This window comes from Camelina sativa, chromosome 15 (genome assembly GCF_000633955.1).
Source record: "Camelina sativa cultivar DH55 chromosome 15, Cs, whole genome shotgun sequence".
Classification (NCBI taxonomy): domain Eukaryota; kingdom Viridiplantae; phylum Streptophyta; class Magnoliopsida; order Brassicales; family Brassicaceae; genus Camelina; species Camelina sativa.
Genome location: NC_025699.1, coordinates 10,210,391 through 10,224,771, shown reverse-complemented (window position 1 = coordinate 10,224,771; position 14,381 = coordinate 10,210,391). Strand labels below are relative to the sequence as shown.

Genomic DNA, 14,381 nt, shown 5'->3' with positions numbered 1-14,381 from the left:
GTATCCAAATACCATACCATTTCAGATGTCCAATCTCACTCGAACTCATGCAAGACCCCGTCACCGTCTGCACAGGCCAAACCTACGACCGAGCCAGCATCGAGTCATGGGTCTCTATCGGTAACAACACAACATGTCCAGTCACACGAGCTCCTCTCTCCGACTTCACTCTCATCCCTAACCACACTCTCCGTCGTCTCATCCAAGAATGGTGCGTCGCTAACCGCTCAAACGGCGTCGAACGTATCCCTACTCCTAAACAACCAGCTGATCCTACCTCTGTCCGTGCTCTCCTAAGCCAAGCCTCCGCTACGTCTGGAACTCACGTCTCCGTTCGCTCACGCGCCGCCGCTCTCCGCCGTTTACGTGGATTCGCACGCGATTCTGATAAAAACCGCGTTTTGATCGCAGCTCATAACGCTACAGCGGTTTTGATTATGATCCTGTTCTCCGAAACGACGTCGTCTGAGCTGGTCTCTGAGTCGTTAGCTCTTCTTGTTATGTTACCGATAACGGAACCGAACCAGTTAGTCTCGATATCTTCGGATCCGGGCCGGGTCGAGTTTTTGACCCGGTTGTTGTTCGACTCCTCGATCGAAACGCGCGTTAACGCCGCCGCGTTGATCGAGATCGTGACGACGGGAACCAAATCGGAGGATCCGAAAGGAACGTTTTCGAATTACGAATCTGTCTTCGAAGGAGTGCTCGATCTTCTCAGGAACCCGATCTCGTCGCGGCGAGCTCTCAAGATCGGGATCAAAGCTCTGTTCTCCCTCTGTTCGGCGAAACAAACTCGCCACCTAGCGATCAACGCCGGTGCGCCGGAGATTCTGATAGACAGACTGGCGGCGGATTTCGACAGGTGCGACACGGAGAGAGCCTTGGCGACGGTGGAGCTTCTATGCCGAACGCCGGAAGGATGCGCGGCGTTCGGAGAGCACGCTCTGACGGTGCCGTTGCTTGTGAAAACGATACTGAGAGTGTCGGATAGGGCGACGGAGTACGCGGCGGGGGCGTTGTTAGCGATATGTACGGAGGAGGAGAGGTGGAGGGAGGAAGCAGCGGGGGCGGGGGTGGTGGTGCAGCTGTTGTTGATGGTGCAGAGTGAGTGTACGGAGAGAGCGAAGAAGAAAGCGCAGAAGTTGCTGAAGCTTCTGAGAGATTCATGGCCTGACTACAACAACCATAACTCCTCCTTCGCTAACTCCGATGACTTTGCTTGCAGCCAAGTTGTCCCTTTTTGATTTTTTTGATTTTTATTTTTTTGCTTAAATTGTTTCATAGTAATTAATTTTTTTTTTCATATGTTTTTTAAAAAAAATTAGTAGGAAAATGGTCATTTTTTATGTGAAGAAGAAATATAAATATACAGCTTTTTGTGACCATGATTTTTTTTTTTCTGGTGTGTGTATATATTGGTTTTCTAAAAAAAAATATTATTGGAGATGTAACTTAAGTATCTCTTATTATTTGATTGGCCTTTTGAGTTGGGAAAAGTTGTAAAAGAAGCAAATGGAAGATATGCTTAAAGTAATAAAGTCATCCTTTTGTTTTCCTTTTTTAGTCTAAAGGTTAGTCCACTTTTTTTTATTGGTGTTTTGCATATAACTGGAAATTTAATTTAAAATAGGTTTATAATATATATCGACCAATTGAGTGCTCATAAGTTTCTAATGAACGTCATTATGGTATTTTGTACTCTGTGTAGAGCTTTTTTGTTTTGTTAATTTGTCTTCTTTTAATACTTTAGTGTTTTTTTTTTTTCGCATTGAAAGGTGTTATTATAGCATTTGTTAACATTTCGATAACTCTCTATTTGGTGGACCCGAAAAAGTTACTTTAATGGTTGGAAATCATAGTTAAGCTCCAAAAGATTCAATGTAGTTTGGACAAAACATAAGTTGCTTGATAAAAATAAACAAACTGGGCCTAGACTTAGGCCGTGCCGTGGCTGTGTAATCTGCAACCTAATAAAGTAGTTAGTGTTGATAGTTTGGATTCAGATATGATACTAGTGTTTGTATGAGGTGTAAAGTTAATCTATATATATAAAATTAACTTTACTCATTCCTGATGCTGCCACATCAGCCACTCCCTCTATTTAATAAGACCAAATTTTTGACACAACCCACTAAGCAATTCTTTTTTTTTTTGTGTTTCATATTTCTTTAAAAGCCCAATTTCATATTTCTGTAAAAGCTCAATCCAATAATAATACATGTTTTATATGATGTTGAAATAAAACCTTTCTCCAGGAAGCTCCACTCCGCTGTCCGCTGTTGTGCGACCTGAAGCGTCCCTCAACAATCCTCCACACCCTTTCGTTGTCTTTCCTGACTTCCATCTCCATCGTAACGTCTTCTTCTAAAACGGTAATTCAAGTCTTTCAATGTTGTCTCTTTCAATTGAAGTCCCACTACTTTTTATTCAATAAGTGTAAGTTGAAGTCCTATATAATGTCATCTCCTTCCGTTTCATGCCTCTTACAATTTCCTTTCACTCTAAAATTTTTCTTTACTTACATGGATTATATAGGACTAGATGAAATTTCTCTTCACAATTTTCTTTCTCTCTTCAATGTTCAGTGTTCAATCTGCTGAACGGCGGCTAGGTTTTAGTCATTTTTTTGAGTTATGAAGGTCTTTACTTTTTCTTTGTTGATATGATTTTCATCTTCGGCATGAATCAGTATAATCACATGTGTATGGACATATATATATATGCGTATTGTATACATGTATTAATAGTTATATCTAATTCATTGAAATTGTTAATTTGCAGAAAAGAGGAAGGCTGAAGCTAGAGGATCTGGGTGAAATACTCTCACTAAATTTGGGTATGTCTCTTTCTTAATTAGATTTTTGTTCGGTTCTTTACTTCTTTTAAATCAGATGTATGTATGTTTGTTTATGTATCAATGTATGATTTAAGTATCCCTCCTCATAACACATGTGTCGACGCTGTCATACATGGTTTGTATATAGTTTTGGTCTCCTACCAGAACATATCTGCTTTACCGTTATAGCTCAAGTCGGGGCAACTTATTTCATAGTTGGTGGTTTTGTTGGTTCGCTCAGTATATATTCTATGTTGAGGCTCTAAGTAACAACTCAAATGAGTAATTGGCCTGCTTTTTATAATAAAAGTATACTACATCGTCCTAGGTAGCTTTTTGGGTCTTTAAATAATAGGTCTTCCAGTTTTTCTGTTATGATCTGTTATCAAACTTCAAGCTACATGAATCCATAAACATTCATAGCTAGATCAGCTATTTGTTTCCATGTTGAACTAGAGATTATTTTACTCTATGGTTATCTCTATGTAGAATTTAGTTCTCCAAAGAATACTAAAATCGAGATGATATTATATATCTCGGTATTTGATTTTGTTTAATTTCCATGTACATTATGGTATACAGTAGAAAGAGTTAAGAACTATGTTATATCATTTGTATTAGTTTGGTTTTCATTGCCTCATTTATATGTTTAGACACATCACATAACTTTAAGATGGGACGAAACAATTGGCATACGTGCAGGTTATTCAATGAACATGATCATATGAATATCAAGCTCAAGTGAATCCTCATGGTTTATGGGGTAAGTTAGATGTAAACCAATTTTGTAAGCATATAATGCCTTTTCACTTTGCTCTACTGTAGTTAAAAAATGCTTAAGTTCAGGACCTCATGTCCAAAACCTGCTTATTATTACTCTTTCGAATTAATCCTACTATAATTAAAGTAGAATATGTAACAAGTTCAAGCTTCATTAGGAAGGTTTATTAGTTTCCTTCTGACATATTCAAGTGAACAATTACTTGAATATTGTGCGTACATAACTTTCATCCAATAATTTATGATTCATGCTAATGTTTGTTTTTCTTCAGTCGTGGTGTAATCGAGCCTATGCCAGGAAAGCTCAGAGTTCATGTCATCCAATCAACGTTCTCAATTATGTAAATTTCATAGTTCTCTTGCCCTTTTCATATGACTTTCTTTAATCCAGAAAGAAATGAAGTGTTTCCTAAAGAATTTTAAGTACAAGGGTCAAAAGTAATTCATGACCGAGAAGCGAGTCATGTAAAGATGGAATTGTCTTCATCCTTTTTAAGAAAGATCAGGACTGGGAAGCGAGTAAAATCACCATTAGATAGATGGGCATATTGAAGGTTCATGAGTTTCTTATTTTGTTATATTTTCCATAAGACATAGTTTAAACCCCTTAAGAAATAAGTTGGGTTCAATATTTATAAGTTGTTCTTACTTTTGTTCATTTATTTTCGGTTGAATTTAAATTTATTACAAATATTCAATTTACTAGCTCCAAACCAATGAAATGATTTTCTAAAGAGAGGAAAATAGCCAAGTAGAACAAAGAAAAAAACTTTAAATGTGAAATGTGTTCACAAAACGTGATGAAAAATTTGAGGCCCTTCAATCTCATGTATATGAAATAACCAACTCAGTTCTTCTAAATTTTCCTTTTTAGTCTATATTTTATTGTAAACTATATGAAAGCTCATATTTCTGAAAGCATATATAATTTCATACTCTTATGTTGTGACCAAAAGAATAAGATATACTAAAAAATACATAAAATTTCTTAAAATAATTCGACCGCGCGTAGCGCAGTTAAATTCCTAGTAAGAACATAAAAGTAATCAAAGTATATATATATATATATTATTTTATTTTATTTTTCTTTTTCTTTTACATCCAAATTTGTAATTAATTTGAGTTTAAAATGTTATATATCCTGACTAGAAGAAAAAGCAAATGTTGGTTTCTTGTTTCAATTTAAGTTGGATATTGAAACTAAGTTTGGATTGAACACATTATGAGAAAAGAGTCTAAGCTCATCATACCTCAAGAGACACAAACATACCCACAAGCAGTTCACTTCACTCTTCACAATACACACATAGACAAAAAGCCCTTATTAATAAGAAACCCTTTTATTTTAGTTTCTTTCATCACATAGTCAAGGCAAGACATTTCTTGCTGCTCACTCTTTTCCTCCTGAACAACATCTTCTTCAAGAACCCTAATCCTTGCTTCTTTCTTTGAACCATCTCATTCTTCTCGCCTTTCGCCTTCACTGGTTCGTACACGATCAAAGCATTGTAATGGTTACCAGCACCATCATCATCATGAGGAGCAACTCTTTTAGTAGTATCATCCTCTCCTTTGCAGGAGGACGAGTTTTCTCTGCTTGTTTCTGTTGTAGATAACGCTCTTAGTTGCTTCCGTAAATTGGTAATCGTTTCTTGACATTCTGATAACTTCACAGAAGCTCTATCCCATCCCTGCAAACAAACACTCCATAATCATCACCATCATTATCAAACACAAAAAATTTGTACTTTTAGTATGTGAGTGTTGAATCTCTACTCACGTTTTTGTTTCTGTGCGTCAGTTTCTTTGTTTCAACACTGCAAAAACACAAATAAAAGGGTTGAATGTTCTGTATCAAAAGGAAGAAATGTTCGAGACTTTAGATGTGATTGTGGTTTTAGTTACCTTTGTAATTGAAGCTGAAGCTCGATGCAAGTTCCTTCGAGTTCTTCACAACAGCTCTTCCTGTAATCAAGTTCAACTTCAAGAGAAGACAACTTCTTCTGTGTCTCATTGAGCTTAGCGCTGGTTATGTTTAGCTTTGTATCAAGATCATCCTTCATTGAAATCTCCGTTTCCAACTCTGCCTCTACCTTTTCTTTACACTCTCTCAACGACTTTATCTCTGCTTCTAAGTTTTTAATCTTCTCTTCTGATTCTTCAAGCTTACATCTCAGTTCATCACATTCAATCTTCTTCACCTCATCTGCTTTTGTTAGACTCAAATGTCTCTTGATCTCATCCTTAGTCATTGAACCCGATTCGCTAGTAGATTTCCATGCGATGCAAAGAGGATCTTCTCCACCGTTTTTTCTCTCTGCATTATCATTTTCATCCATACATCCTAAAGCAATCTTGATGTCTTGTAAGAGTTCTTTAACACCGCGTTTTGATATCCTCTCTTGCTTCGTTATAGCGCTCAAAACAACTTGAATCCAATCAAAAGATCCTTCCTTTTCATCACCCACTCTTGGCTTTTTCTCAGTACACACAATGGCTAACTTCTCCATCTCATTAAAATCATCCATCAGTAACATCATCTCCTTGGAACCAGAAGGGCTCATCACACTGTTTTCACTTCTAATATCGAAACTTGAAGCGTCTAACGGTTTCTGCCCGCGGCTAAGATCTTTGATCTCCATGTTTTTCTTCATAATTATGTCCATTAGATTCTTGTTCTCTGCTCTAACATTCCCAATCTGCTCCATCAAAAGATCATACTTAAGCTTCCGGTTCTGAGCTTCATCTCTCATCATCAAATCACTCTTATTCGCGCTTCTTCTTTTCATCTCCATCTTCTTTTCTTCACTTTCGTTCCTCATCGATATAGACCTCTCCGGAAACTTCTTTCGAAACTGTAGTCTTAACCTTTGGCATTCAGCTTCAAGCTCAACAATCTTGTTTACGTTTCTAAGTTGTTGTTTATGCGTTAACTCCATAGACTTGCGAGTATGCTCTGTTTCCTCTGTTTTTGTCTCGAGGTCCTTCTCAAGAACGGTATACTCATATCTCAAGAATGCGTTTTCTTTCTCCGTTGAATCTAATCTAGTCATTAACGTTTCGAATTCTGATTCCACCTGAAACTTACGTTCTTGTAGGCTTACCACAAGCTCTTCTTTAGCCACAAGAGACTTCTTAAGCTGAGAGTTCTCCGCAGCCAAAGTTTGAATCTTTGTCTTCATCTCAATTAGTTCATCAACGGCCGACGATTCTTGTCTCTTTTTCATAGTTTCGATTGACCTGAAAGTGCTGTTATCAAGTCTCTTTGACTCATGGTCTCTCCCAAGAAGCTCAATTCGCTGCAGAAGCTTATCCGATACACCACAGAAAGGCGATGACTCACCATCCCCCAAACCAGTCTCAAGACCCATCTCTTCATCTTCCAGGAAAATCTCATCTACCAAACCTTTTTCGCCATAAAGATTCACAGGAACATCTTTCTTAGGAGTGTTTAAGGCTACAGTGTCTAGCTTCTCGTTTAGACTTTTTCGAGCTCTCTCGGGTCTACTAACTCCATTTCCTGGAGGAACCATACGTGCCTAAAGACCAACATATAAAAAATAGACATTTACTAAGCCATAGAAGTTCACAAGCAACACACAGACAGAACAGAAGCTGATAGCGATCACGTTTTGCTCAAGTAAACATATTTAACATGTAAAGCAAACTTTGACTATTTCTGCAAGAAAAACAAAAAAAGTTTACCTGTCCTCTGCTTTTTCTAGAAGAAGCTTGGAGTGTTTCTGCAGGAGATTCTATCTTTTTCTTCGATTTCCACTGGTTTGTTTCCATTGATTCTATAAGATATGTTCAGCTGCAACAGTGTTGCAGCAACACATTGATATATATAAATTAAAACAATCAAAACTTTTCTAGTTGACTGAGGATAATTAAAGAACAAGACATGAGAGAAGGAGAGAAAGGATGTAATAAGAATCTTACATAGTCTTATGTAGTACCCAGCTTGAACAAGTTTCTGACTAAATCTCCTGCAACAAAATAAGTATTTAACAAAAACCTCAACAAAGGAACCAGAGAAGAGAAGAAGAGGAGAGATGAATATTTTTACAAGTAAATAAGGTGGAGAGAGAGGCATCAAGTGACTATGTGACACTGATATTAATTGTTTACGTTTCAACTCATAAATAAAAACATTAAAGTAAACTAGAGGTGGTAACAAAGTGTTCTGTATCCCTATTCTAAAATTATAATACTCCACAAAGCTTTTATGATGAAACAAACAAACGGCTTAACATCTTTTTGTTTTACTTAGTTTTTTTTTTTTTTAACTAAAGAAGCGTACTAGTATCATTCATCATTAAGATCATTTATCCCCCATTAATAATTACAACTTTTAAAAAATTAACCATCAATTTGTTTTGCAGCAGACTAATAATATGAATAATAGGAAGAAAAAGAACAATTAAGAAGAGTATTTGAAAATGAATTAAGGCGTTAAAATGATGTCCAGAAGACAAATAGACAATGACATTTCACATTTGCTTGTAGCTTCTTTCTTTGTTAATTACTTTTGCCATCTCTTCTTTTCATAGTTTTCAAACAAGTGAATGATGACTTGACGAAAAATTCCACAAATAGAAAATCTATTTTACCAATGTTTAGTTTATAAAAGAAACCAGATATGGAAGAGTTGACCTAAAATGTTAGGTCTAGAAATTGGTTCTACCTACTTTCATATAGTTAGATAATCAACAAAGTCACTAACAAGACAAGTATTATTACTATGTTTCACTTTTCTTAATTCTTATTTATTTATAAGGAGGAGGGCCATAGGATTCCTTAAGTGCTCTCCAGTGTCCACCGACAGTTTGTAGTTTTTTACTACTACTACCTACAACAGCTCTTTAATTACCCATCATGTCGTGTTGAAAAAAGAGTACAAAACAATAGGGAAAAAAAAGAAAGAGAAAGTTAATAGAAATTGGAGAAGTGGGGAATAGTAAAGGAGACGTTACGAAAAATATTAATTTGAGGGCCCATATTATTTTGTGTGATTTCTATAAAAAAGAATAGAATAAAGCTAGGATTACACAATGAAATCATCAAATATATTATAAAAGTATATAGCAAATATGATTAATCACTTTAAGCCGTTAGTATGAAATGTTTATTATAGTATTGTTTTGTAGGGAAACAAACCAAAAAGATCGCTTGGCATTAAACAGTCCGTGTATGTGGTCTCTTTGTTAAATGGATTGTTCTGCATTATTCACAATTTAGAATTAAATACTTTAAAAAAATGATGATATAATTCCATGATTTTGTTTGCATGCGAATACGATGAACCTAACCATAAGCTTTCGTATTTTCTCAACAACTATGCATATATTATGAAAGGATTATATAAGAGAGAATGTATAAATCATCAGCACCACTAAACCATTAAATTAGAACATCCAAACAACAAATGCCTACCGTCCGAGTCTGAGTCATTTCACAAATCGGTTTAAGTGGTTTAGTAAATCACTTTTAACATCTGCTTAACTAGCTTGACGCTCGTGAACTCTCTATAAGTTAAGACATCCGATTTGTTATTAACATTTAGAGGGCCACCGAAATACGAAAACTATCCATATTATTAACCAAATCAGAAGCCAAAGAAAAACAAATTAAGATGAATATGATGCTATTAGTGAACCAAGCCACTCTTCGTGTATGTAATAAAAGATTGCAACAAAAGGGAAATTCTAAACTAATAGCGAATCAAAGAATTGCTAAAATGAAATCAAATAAAGAGAGTGTTCTACTACTCTTCAAAATTTTAGACCAAAGGCTTATCACTTTTGATCATTCAAAAGACAAAGAAGAAGACAAATGGAACCGGCCTTGATAAAAAAACTCAGCTCTCTACTGGTTTCGTCGACTTTTGACCCACCGGTAGATCATCGATCCAGTCTCCATAGATTCGGTTAATTTTCTTGGAGTCGCTCCACTTGAGTAAACACTTCTTTCGCCGCCCTTCTTCGTTTAGACCAGAAGAATCTGCTATTACTTGTGCAGTTGGTTTCATCGCAAAAGATTCATTCGCAGGTGCCACTGTTTGTTTACTCACAGATGCTACTGCGTTCACAGCTTCACCTTCTACCCTTCCAACAGAGTTGTGCAACTCTGCAATTTTGTAATCAATAGCCAAATCAGAAACAGAAGTTCACAGATATAGAATTCAGACAGGACTTGCAAAACTATAAAAGGATACCATAACATAACGTCATCATATTAACAAAGATACATGTTCCGCTAACATACCTGCTTGGCCATGAGCAAAGTGACACTTATCGCCGAAAGGGCATTGACCTGTGATTTCAAACTTCATGCATAACCTCGTCTTCCAGTACACAGTCTTGACAACACCACCATTGCTCATAGGCGGAGGTACCGGGATGCTTCCTTGTCTATTTACTTCAATATGATTAGAAGCAGTACCATTATCAACAGATGGTTGATCAGCAGCAGTTGTTCCAACACTTATAACCGAGGTCTCTCTCAATTTCCCTGAATCCTCACGAAACTTTGACAGTTCCTCATGAATGAAATTGCACCTGTCCCCATAAGGACACTCTTCCCCAAAACAAAACTTCCTGCAAAGCTTCATCCTCAAGATTATCTTTTGATCATCTTCCCAGTTATTATTCCCAACAGGCGCCAAAACCGGTCTTTCCCTTTCCCTCTCCCTCTCCCTCTCCCTCTCTCTGTCCCTATCTTGAGCAGGAGGTCCAACAATCTCCTGCCAATTCGAAGGAGGCTGCCTCAAATCCTCAATTCCATGAGCAAAGTTGCAGAGTTCTCCATTCCTACAAGTCCCTGCCCTGAATTTAGCACACATTCTAGTCTTGTAGAATATATTAGCAGTTCCTTTGTTCACAGGAGGAGGAGGGTTCAACGATGGAACCATCCAAGGATTGCTACTCGTAGGAGTAGGAGGAGGAAAAGACGAAGGCGGAAGATTAAAGACGTTATCATCAGCAAGTCTTGGCCTTTTCAATGAAGGCTGTTGTTGTAACTGCTGAGAAGATTGTGATTCAGATAGAGAATGCAAGTCGCCTTGTTCACTGTTCACTGGATTAACCGTTGAATCCATCATCTGGTTTTGATTCCAACCACCATAAGGTGATTGCACAAACATGGGACGTGAATCAGAGTAACTCGAATCCATAACTGTCAAAACCAAAAACAAAAATTGAATTTTGTGATTACAAACCTTATCTACATACCCTAACTATGCCAAATTCTTAAACTTTTTGGATTCAATCGCAAGAAAAGTGATTGATGAACAAAAAAATTAAAACTTGGCTAGAGAGAATCAGAATGCTTGAAACTATGATGTACTAAAACACGATTTGAGTATAGAAATCGAATGGATCAGCGAAGAGGAGAGAGTAGACCGAATCACGTGAAGAGTCAGGGATAGAGCAATACCTGGATGGATCAATGATGGCGGCGGCGGCAGATTTGAGAACGCGATTTAGGGTTTTTGAACATCGGTTATAAATACCTTTTTTATCTCTTCTTCTTTCTTTCTCTTTTGCGTTAAGAAACTGATTAGTGTGTGTGTGAATAATTGTAACACAAACACAATTCAATTTCATTAATTAATGGAGTATTATTACATAATCTCTATGCTTTTGATAATTTTGTAAATTATAATTATCCTTAAACAAAATTTATTAAATATTATATATATATATGTACATATATCTATGTACAAATTATTTAATTATATCTTATATAACTTTAAAAACTTAGCTAGGTTGCCAAATTTTGTTAAAATCATATCTTTGTTGCTATGATTGGTTTAGTCTTTGAATTTGTAATTTACTGATTTATTTCATTTACTAAAAAAAAAGAAGTCAAATTACTATTTAATGTGTTTATCAAATTGAAATATATAAGAAACAAATAATGGCAATATACAAGAAGTTATTTGTCAACTTCTTTTTGGTGCTTATAAAAAAGAAAAAAAAAAACTTATTTTCCTTAAGAAAAAGAAAACCAGTTTTGTATGCCTTAGCCTTTCTACTCTTTGCAAAGTTAAGTACATATGAGGGTTTGATTTATGTATTGAAAGATCTGAAGCAAGACAAATCGATAAATTTGATGTATATGATTTTGGACTAAAACCTTTTGGACATATGAAACCCGAAATCGACAAAACTGATAGGTTCTCGCTTATCTCGTTGCCAACATAAATTCAATTTAGTTGTCGTTTCAGCACCACACTACAATCTTGTTACCACATATACCATCGTATATTATATTTTTATTCATAATCATAAGTGTGACAATTAAATCGTGGATTCAAACTTTATTCCATTGTTGTTATGATTATGGATGACTGAAAAATGATCGGAGATGAAATTCATAACCAAATCGAATTAAAAGGAGTCATCAAGATGATTTGAGCCCCTTTGTTATTACTTTGTTCCTATCACTTGAGGCTCTAACCATGCACCATACGATTTATTTGGAAAAAACAAAACATTTTTTATTCATAACATTATTGTCATTGTCAATAACAATAATATTTCAATACTTTTATTCAAACGAAAACAAAGATTCAAAACTTAGACTTGAAGCCAGGGTTTGATTCTCATATTGATAAACAACAACCATAAACACATTTCAGAGTTTAGGTTTAGGGATGATGGAAGCCATGAACTTGCAAGCAGCTTCCTTCTTTACCAGTTTTAGCTGTTGCGGAATCCAGTCAGCTAGAATCTTAGTTGCCTCTTTGACAGCTTCTTTGAGGGCTTCAGGTGATCCTATCAAATCAAGGATAATGTCTTCGTCCATTTGTAGAAGCATTCCTGTGATTTTTGGTGCCAACATTGGTTCAAGATCTGACACCAAAAGGTACAAATATTCACTCATGATCTACAAAGAAAAAAGAAAAAAAAAAGAGAAACGTAAGTCATAGAAAAATAACACAACTTATATCCCAAAAGTAACATGATCTAAAAAAAATACAATTAGTTTTACCTGTCGTTCTTGTTCGGGAGTTTTAGGAGTTGGACGATAAGGAGGTGAACGATAAGGAGGTAAATTAGAGCCAAGGATTACTGGTACAGCATGAAAAAAGGTTCCACGACCCATGGCTTAAGGGACGAGGGTGGCGGTATATTTGTGAGAGGAAACAAAATGTAGGGTTTCAGAACAAGATTTCGTTGCTGTATATATAGCAAGGCAAAAAATCTATTAAGATAAATGAAGATAAGATTTTGATAATTGAGGAGATTCTACATAGACTTAAGACCGTACGTGTGAACCACGTGCTATAATGTTGATAACACAAAAATGATATATAGACTTAAAACCGTACGTATGAACTACGCGCTATAATATAGATAAGACATAAATAATATAAAAATATATATCATATTCAAGATATATTCAAGGTAAATAGTATAAAAATTTGGTTTTAGATTTGTTGAAAGACAATTGTCATATATTGCACATAGTCTAAGTAATGCAATTTCACTAAATGTATTTATAAACATTTGTTATATAGATATCTATAAATAATACAATTACCTAACTCATACAATATTCCTAGGATAAATTAGCGTGATGCATGAGTTTTAGGTTGGTTTTTATTTAAAACACTGTAATTTTTTGACAATTTTAAATTATACAACAATCTAAATGTAGTACACTTTATAAGTAGTCCACAATGTACACATTGTTACAATTTAATTACACATGGATTTTTAGTCTTTTACACAAAGGGAATCAAATGTAAGCTCTTTCAAAAGAAGATTTGACACGTTTCGTCCATCTACTCCTAGTCAACGTTCTCTGTACCTCTCCAAATCTCTTTAAGGTATTAAATCTTAAGAGACTATGAACCCTGACGCGCGTCGAAAGGAGACTGTGAACACGCGCATTAGTGAATCCCATAATATAATCCATTAATTTTTGGATGTGAAAAGCCCATAACAACAACTTCATGGGCCTAATTTATATAACCCATATGACAAAAGAAATAATGAGGCAGAACAGAACAGACACAAAAGCAATGTTTGGGTTTAATTAGGGTTTGAGATATGGTGGAGATTAGGATAAAGTGAGGACCTACCTTCTACTTTATTAGTCTTGTAAACATTACATTACAACCTTTGTAATTTGGTCTGAAATTAATATTATTCTCATGATTGAAATGTCGGCAAGGAAATTATCTCTGTATCCTTTATCTGTAAATTTTTTTTATCAATTTGTATAATTAAGTTATTAATCGACCCAAATGTTTGATTATACATTTTTGGAAACTACAATGATGATTGGAGGATCGACCAAGAAGATTAAGAGACTTAAGAGAATAAAAAGTATTAATTAGGAAAGGAAAAATAGAAAGGAAGTACATAGGCAGATCCGTTGGGTGGAGTTCAACGACATTAATTCGCTGGAAAGCTTCGGTTTTGTTCCTCTTCAGGGTCCGTTACCCTTCCTCTTCTTCTTCTTCCTTCTTCCTCCTTCTTCTTTGTTTCTGAATTCCCAAAATCGAACCTTTTGAAATGGCGGAACGACACAACAAGGAAATGATTCGTCTTGAACCCGAATCTGTCATCCCTATCCTCAAACCTAAACTCATCATGACCTTGGCTAATCTCATTGGTCAGTTTCTTCTTCCTCCCTTGTACTCCGATTTTGTATCCAAGACCCAAATTTTTATTTTCCTTTGTTTGTTTGGTTGCAAATTGTGGTCGGATAAAAAATTGGCTTGTGTGTGTGTTTTTTTTTTTTTTTTTTT

The 14,381-nt window shown here is 35.6% G+C and overlaps 5 protein-coding genes and 1 long non-coding RNA gene across 10 annotated transcripts in view; 3 read left to right on the top strand and 3 right to left on the bottom strand.

Annotated features, from left to right (window-relative positions):
- Positions 1 to 1,469, top strand: part of LOC104748321 (U-box domain-containing protein 25) — an 11,798-nt gene extending 10,329 nt beyond the window's left edge. The window contains exon 2 of the mRNA XM_010469985.2: positions 26 to 1,469. Coding sequence (XP_010468287.2) covers positions 26 to 1,244 — 1,219 coding nt within the window. The 3' untranslated portion in view covers positions 1,245 to 1,469. The remainder of the gene's footprint in view (positions 1 to 25) is intronic.
- LOC104746325 lies at positions 1,824 to 4,264 on the top strand. 2 transcript variants are annotated; one of them, XR_760850.2, is made up of 3 exons: positions 1,824 to 2,372; positions 2,782 to 3,599; positions 3,889 to 4,264. It is a non-coding gene; the product is annotated as an uncharacterized LOC104746325 (long non-coding RNA). The 2 variants fall into 2 exon arrangements; XR_760849.1 differs by lacking the exon at positions 1,824 to 2,372 and adding an exon at positions 2,510 to 2,639.
- On the bottom strand, positions 4,807 to 7,809 carry LOC104746324 (filament-like plant protein 7). Of its 3 annotated transcripts, none has more exons than XM_010467778.1 (6): positions 7,686 to 7,809; positions 7,559 to 7,605; positions 7,322 to 7,430; positions 5,522 to 7,155; positions 5,397 to 5,433; positions 4,807 to 5,307 (listed from the first exon to the last, which is right to left on the bottom strand). In XM_010467778.1, the coding sequence occupies exons 3-6, from the start codon at positions 7,406 to 7,408 to the stop codon at positions 4,975 to 4,977; spliced, it is 2,091 nt and encodes a 696-aa protein (XP_010466080.1). In that variant the 5' UTR covers positions 7,409 to 7,430; positions 7,559 to 7,605; positions 7,686 to 7,809; the 3' UTR covers positions 4,807 to 4,974. The 3 variants fall into 3 exon arrangements, with proteins under 3 accessions (XP_010466080.1, XP_010466082.1, XP_010466078.1); XM_010467780.1 differs by having other exon boundaries at positions 7,322 to 7,413; XM_010467776.2 differs by having other exon boundaries at positions 7,559 to 7,793.
- LOC104746323 (zinc finger CCCH domain-containing protein 39) lies at positions 9,241 to 11,178 on the bottom strand. 2 transcript variants are annotated; one of them, XM_019236573.1, is made up of 3 exons: positions 11,060 to 11,178; positions 9,884 to 10,794; positions 9,241 to 9,745 (listed from the first exon to the last, which is right to left on the bottom strand). In XM_019236573.1, exons 2-3 carry the CDS (start codon positions 10,788 to 10,790, stop codon positions 9,477 to 9,479), a joined length of 1,176 nt encoding a protein of 391 aa, XP_019092118.1. In that variant the 5' UTR covers positions 10,791 to 10,794; positions 11,060 to 11,178; the 3' UTR covers positions 9,241 to 9,476. The 2 variants fall into 2 exon arrangements, with proteins under 2 accessions (XP_019092118.1, XP_010466077.1); XM_010467775.2 differs by having other exon boundaries at positions 9,884 to 10,792; positions 11,054 to 11,174.
- On the bottom strand, positions 12,102 to 12,800 carry LOC104746322 (maternally expressed PAB C-terminal protein-like). The gene is made up of 2 exons (XM_010467774.2): positions 12,614 to 12,800; positions 12,102 to 12,508 (listed from the first exon to the last, which is right to left on the bottom strand). Exons 1-2 carry the CDS (start codon positions 12,725 to 12,727, stop codon positions 12,257 to 12,259), a joined length of 366 nt encoding a protein of 121 aa, XP_010466076.1. The 5' UTR covers positions 12,728 to 12,800; the 3' UTR covers positions 12,102 to 12,256.
- The window catches only part of LOC104746320, a 3,564-nt gene continuing 2,964 nt past the window's right edge, over positions 13,782 to 14,381 (top strand). Inside the window, exon 1 of the mRNA XM_010467772.2 lies at positions 13,782 to 14,254. Coding sequence (XP_010466074.1) covers positions 14,146 to 14,254 — 109 coding nt within the window. The 5' untranslated portion in view covers positions 13,782 to 14,145. The remainder of the gene's footprint in view (positions 14,255 to 14,381) is intronic.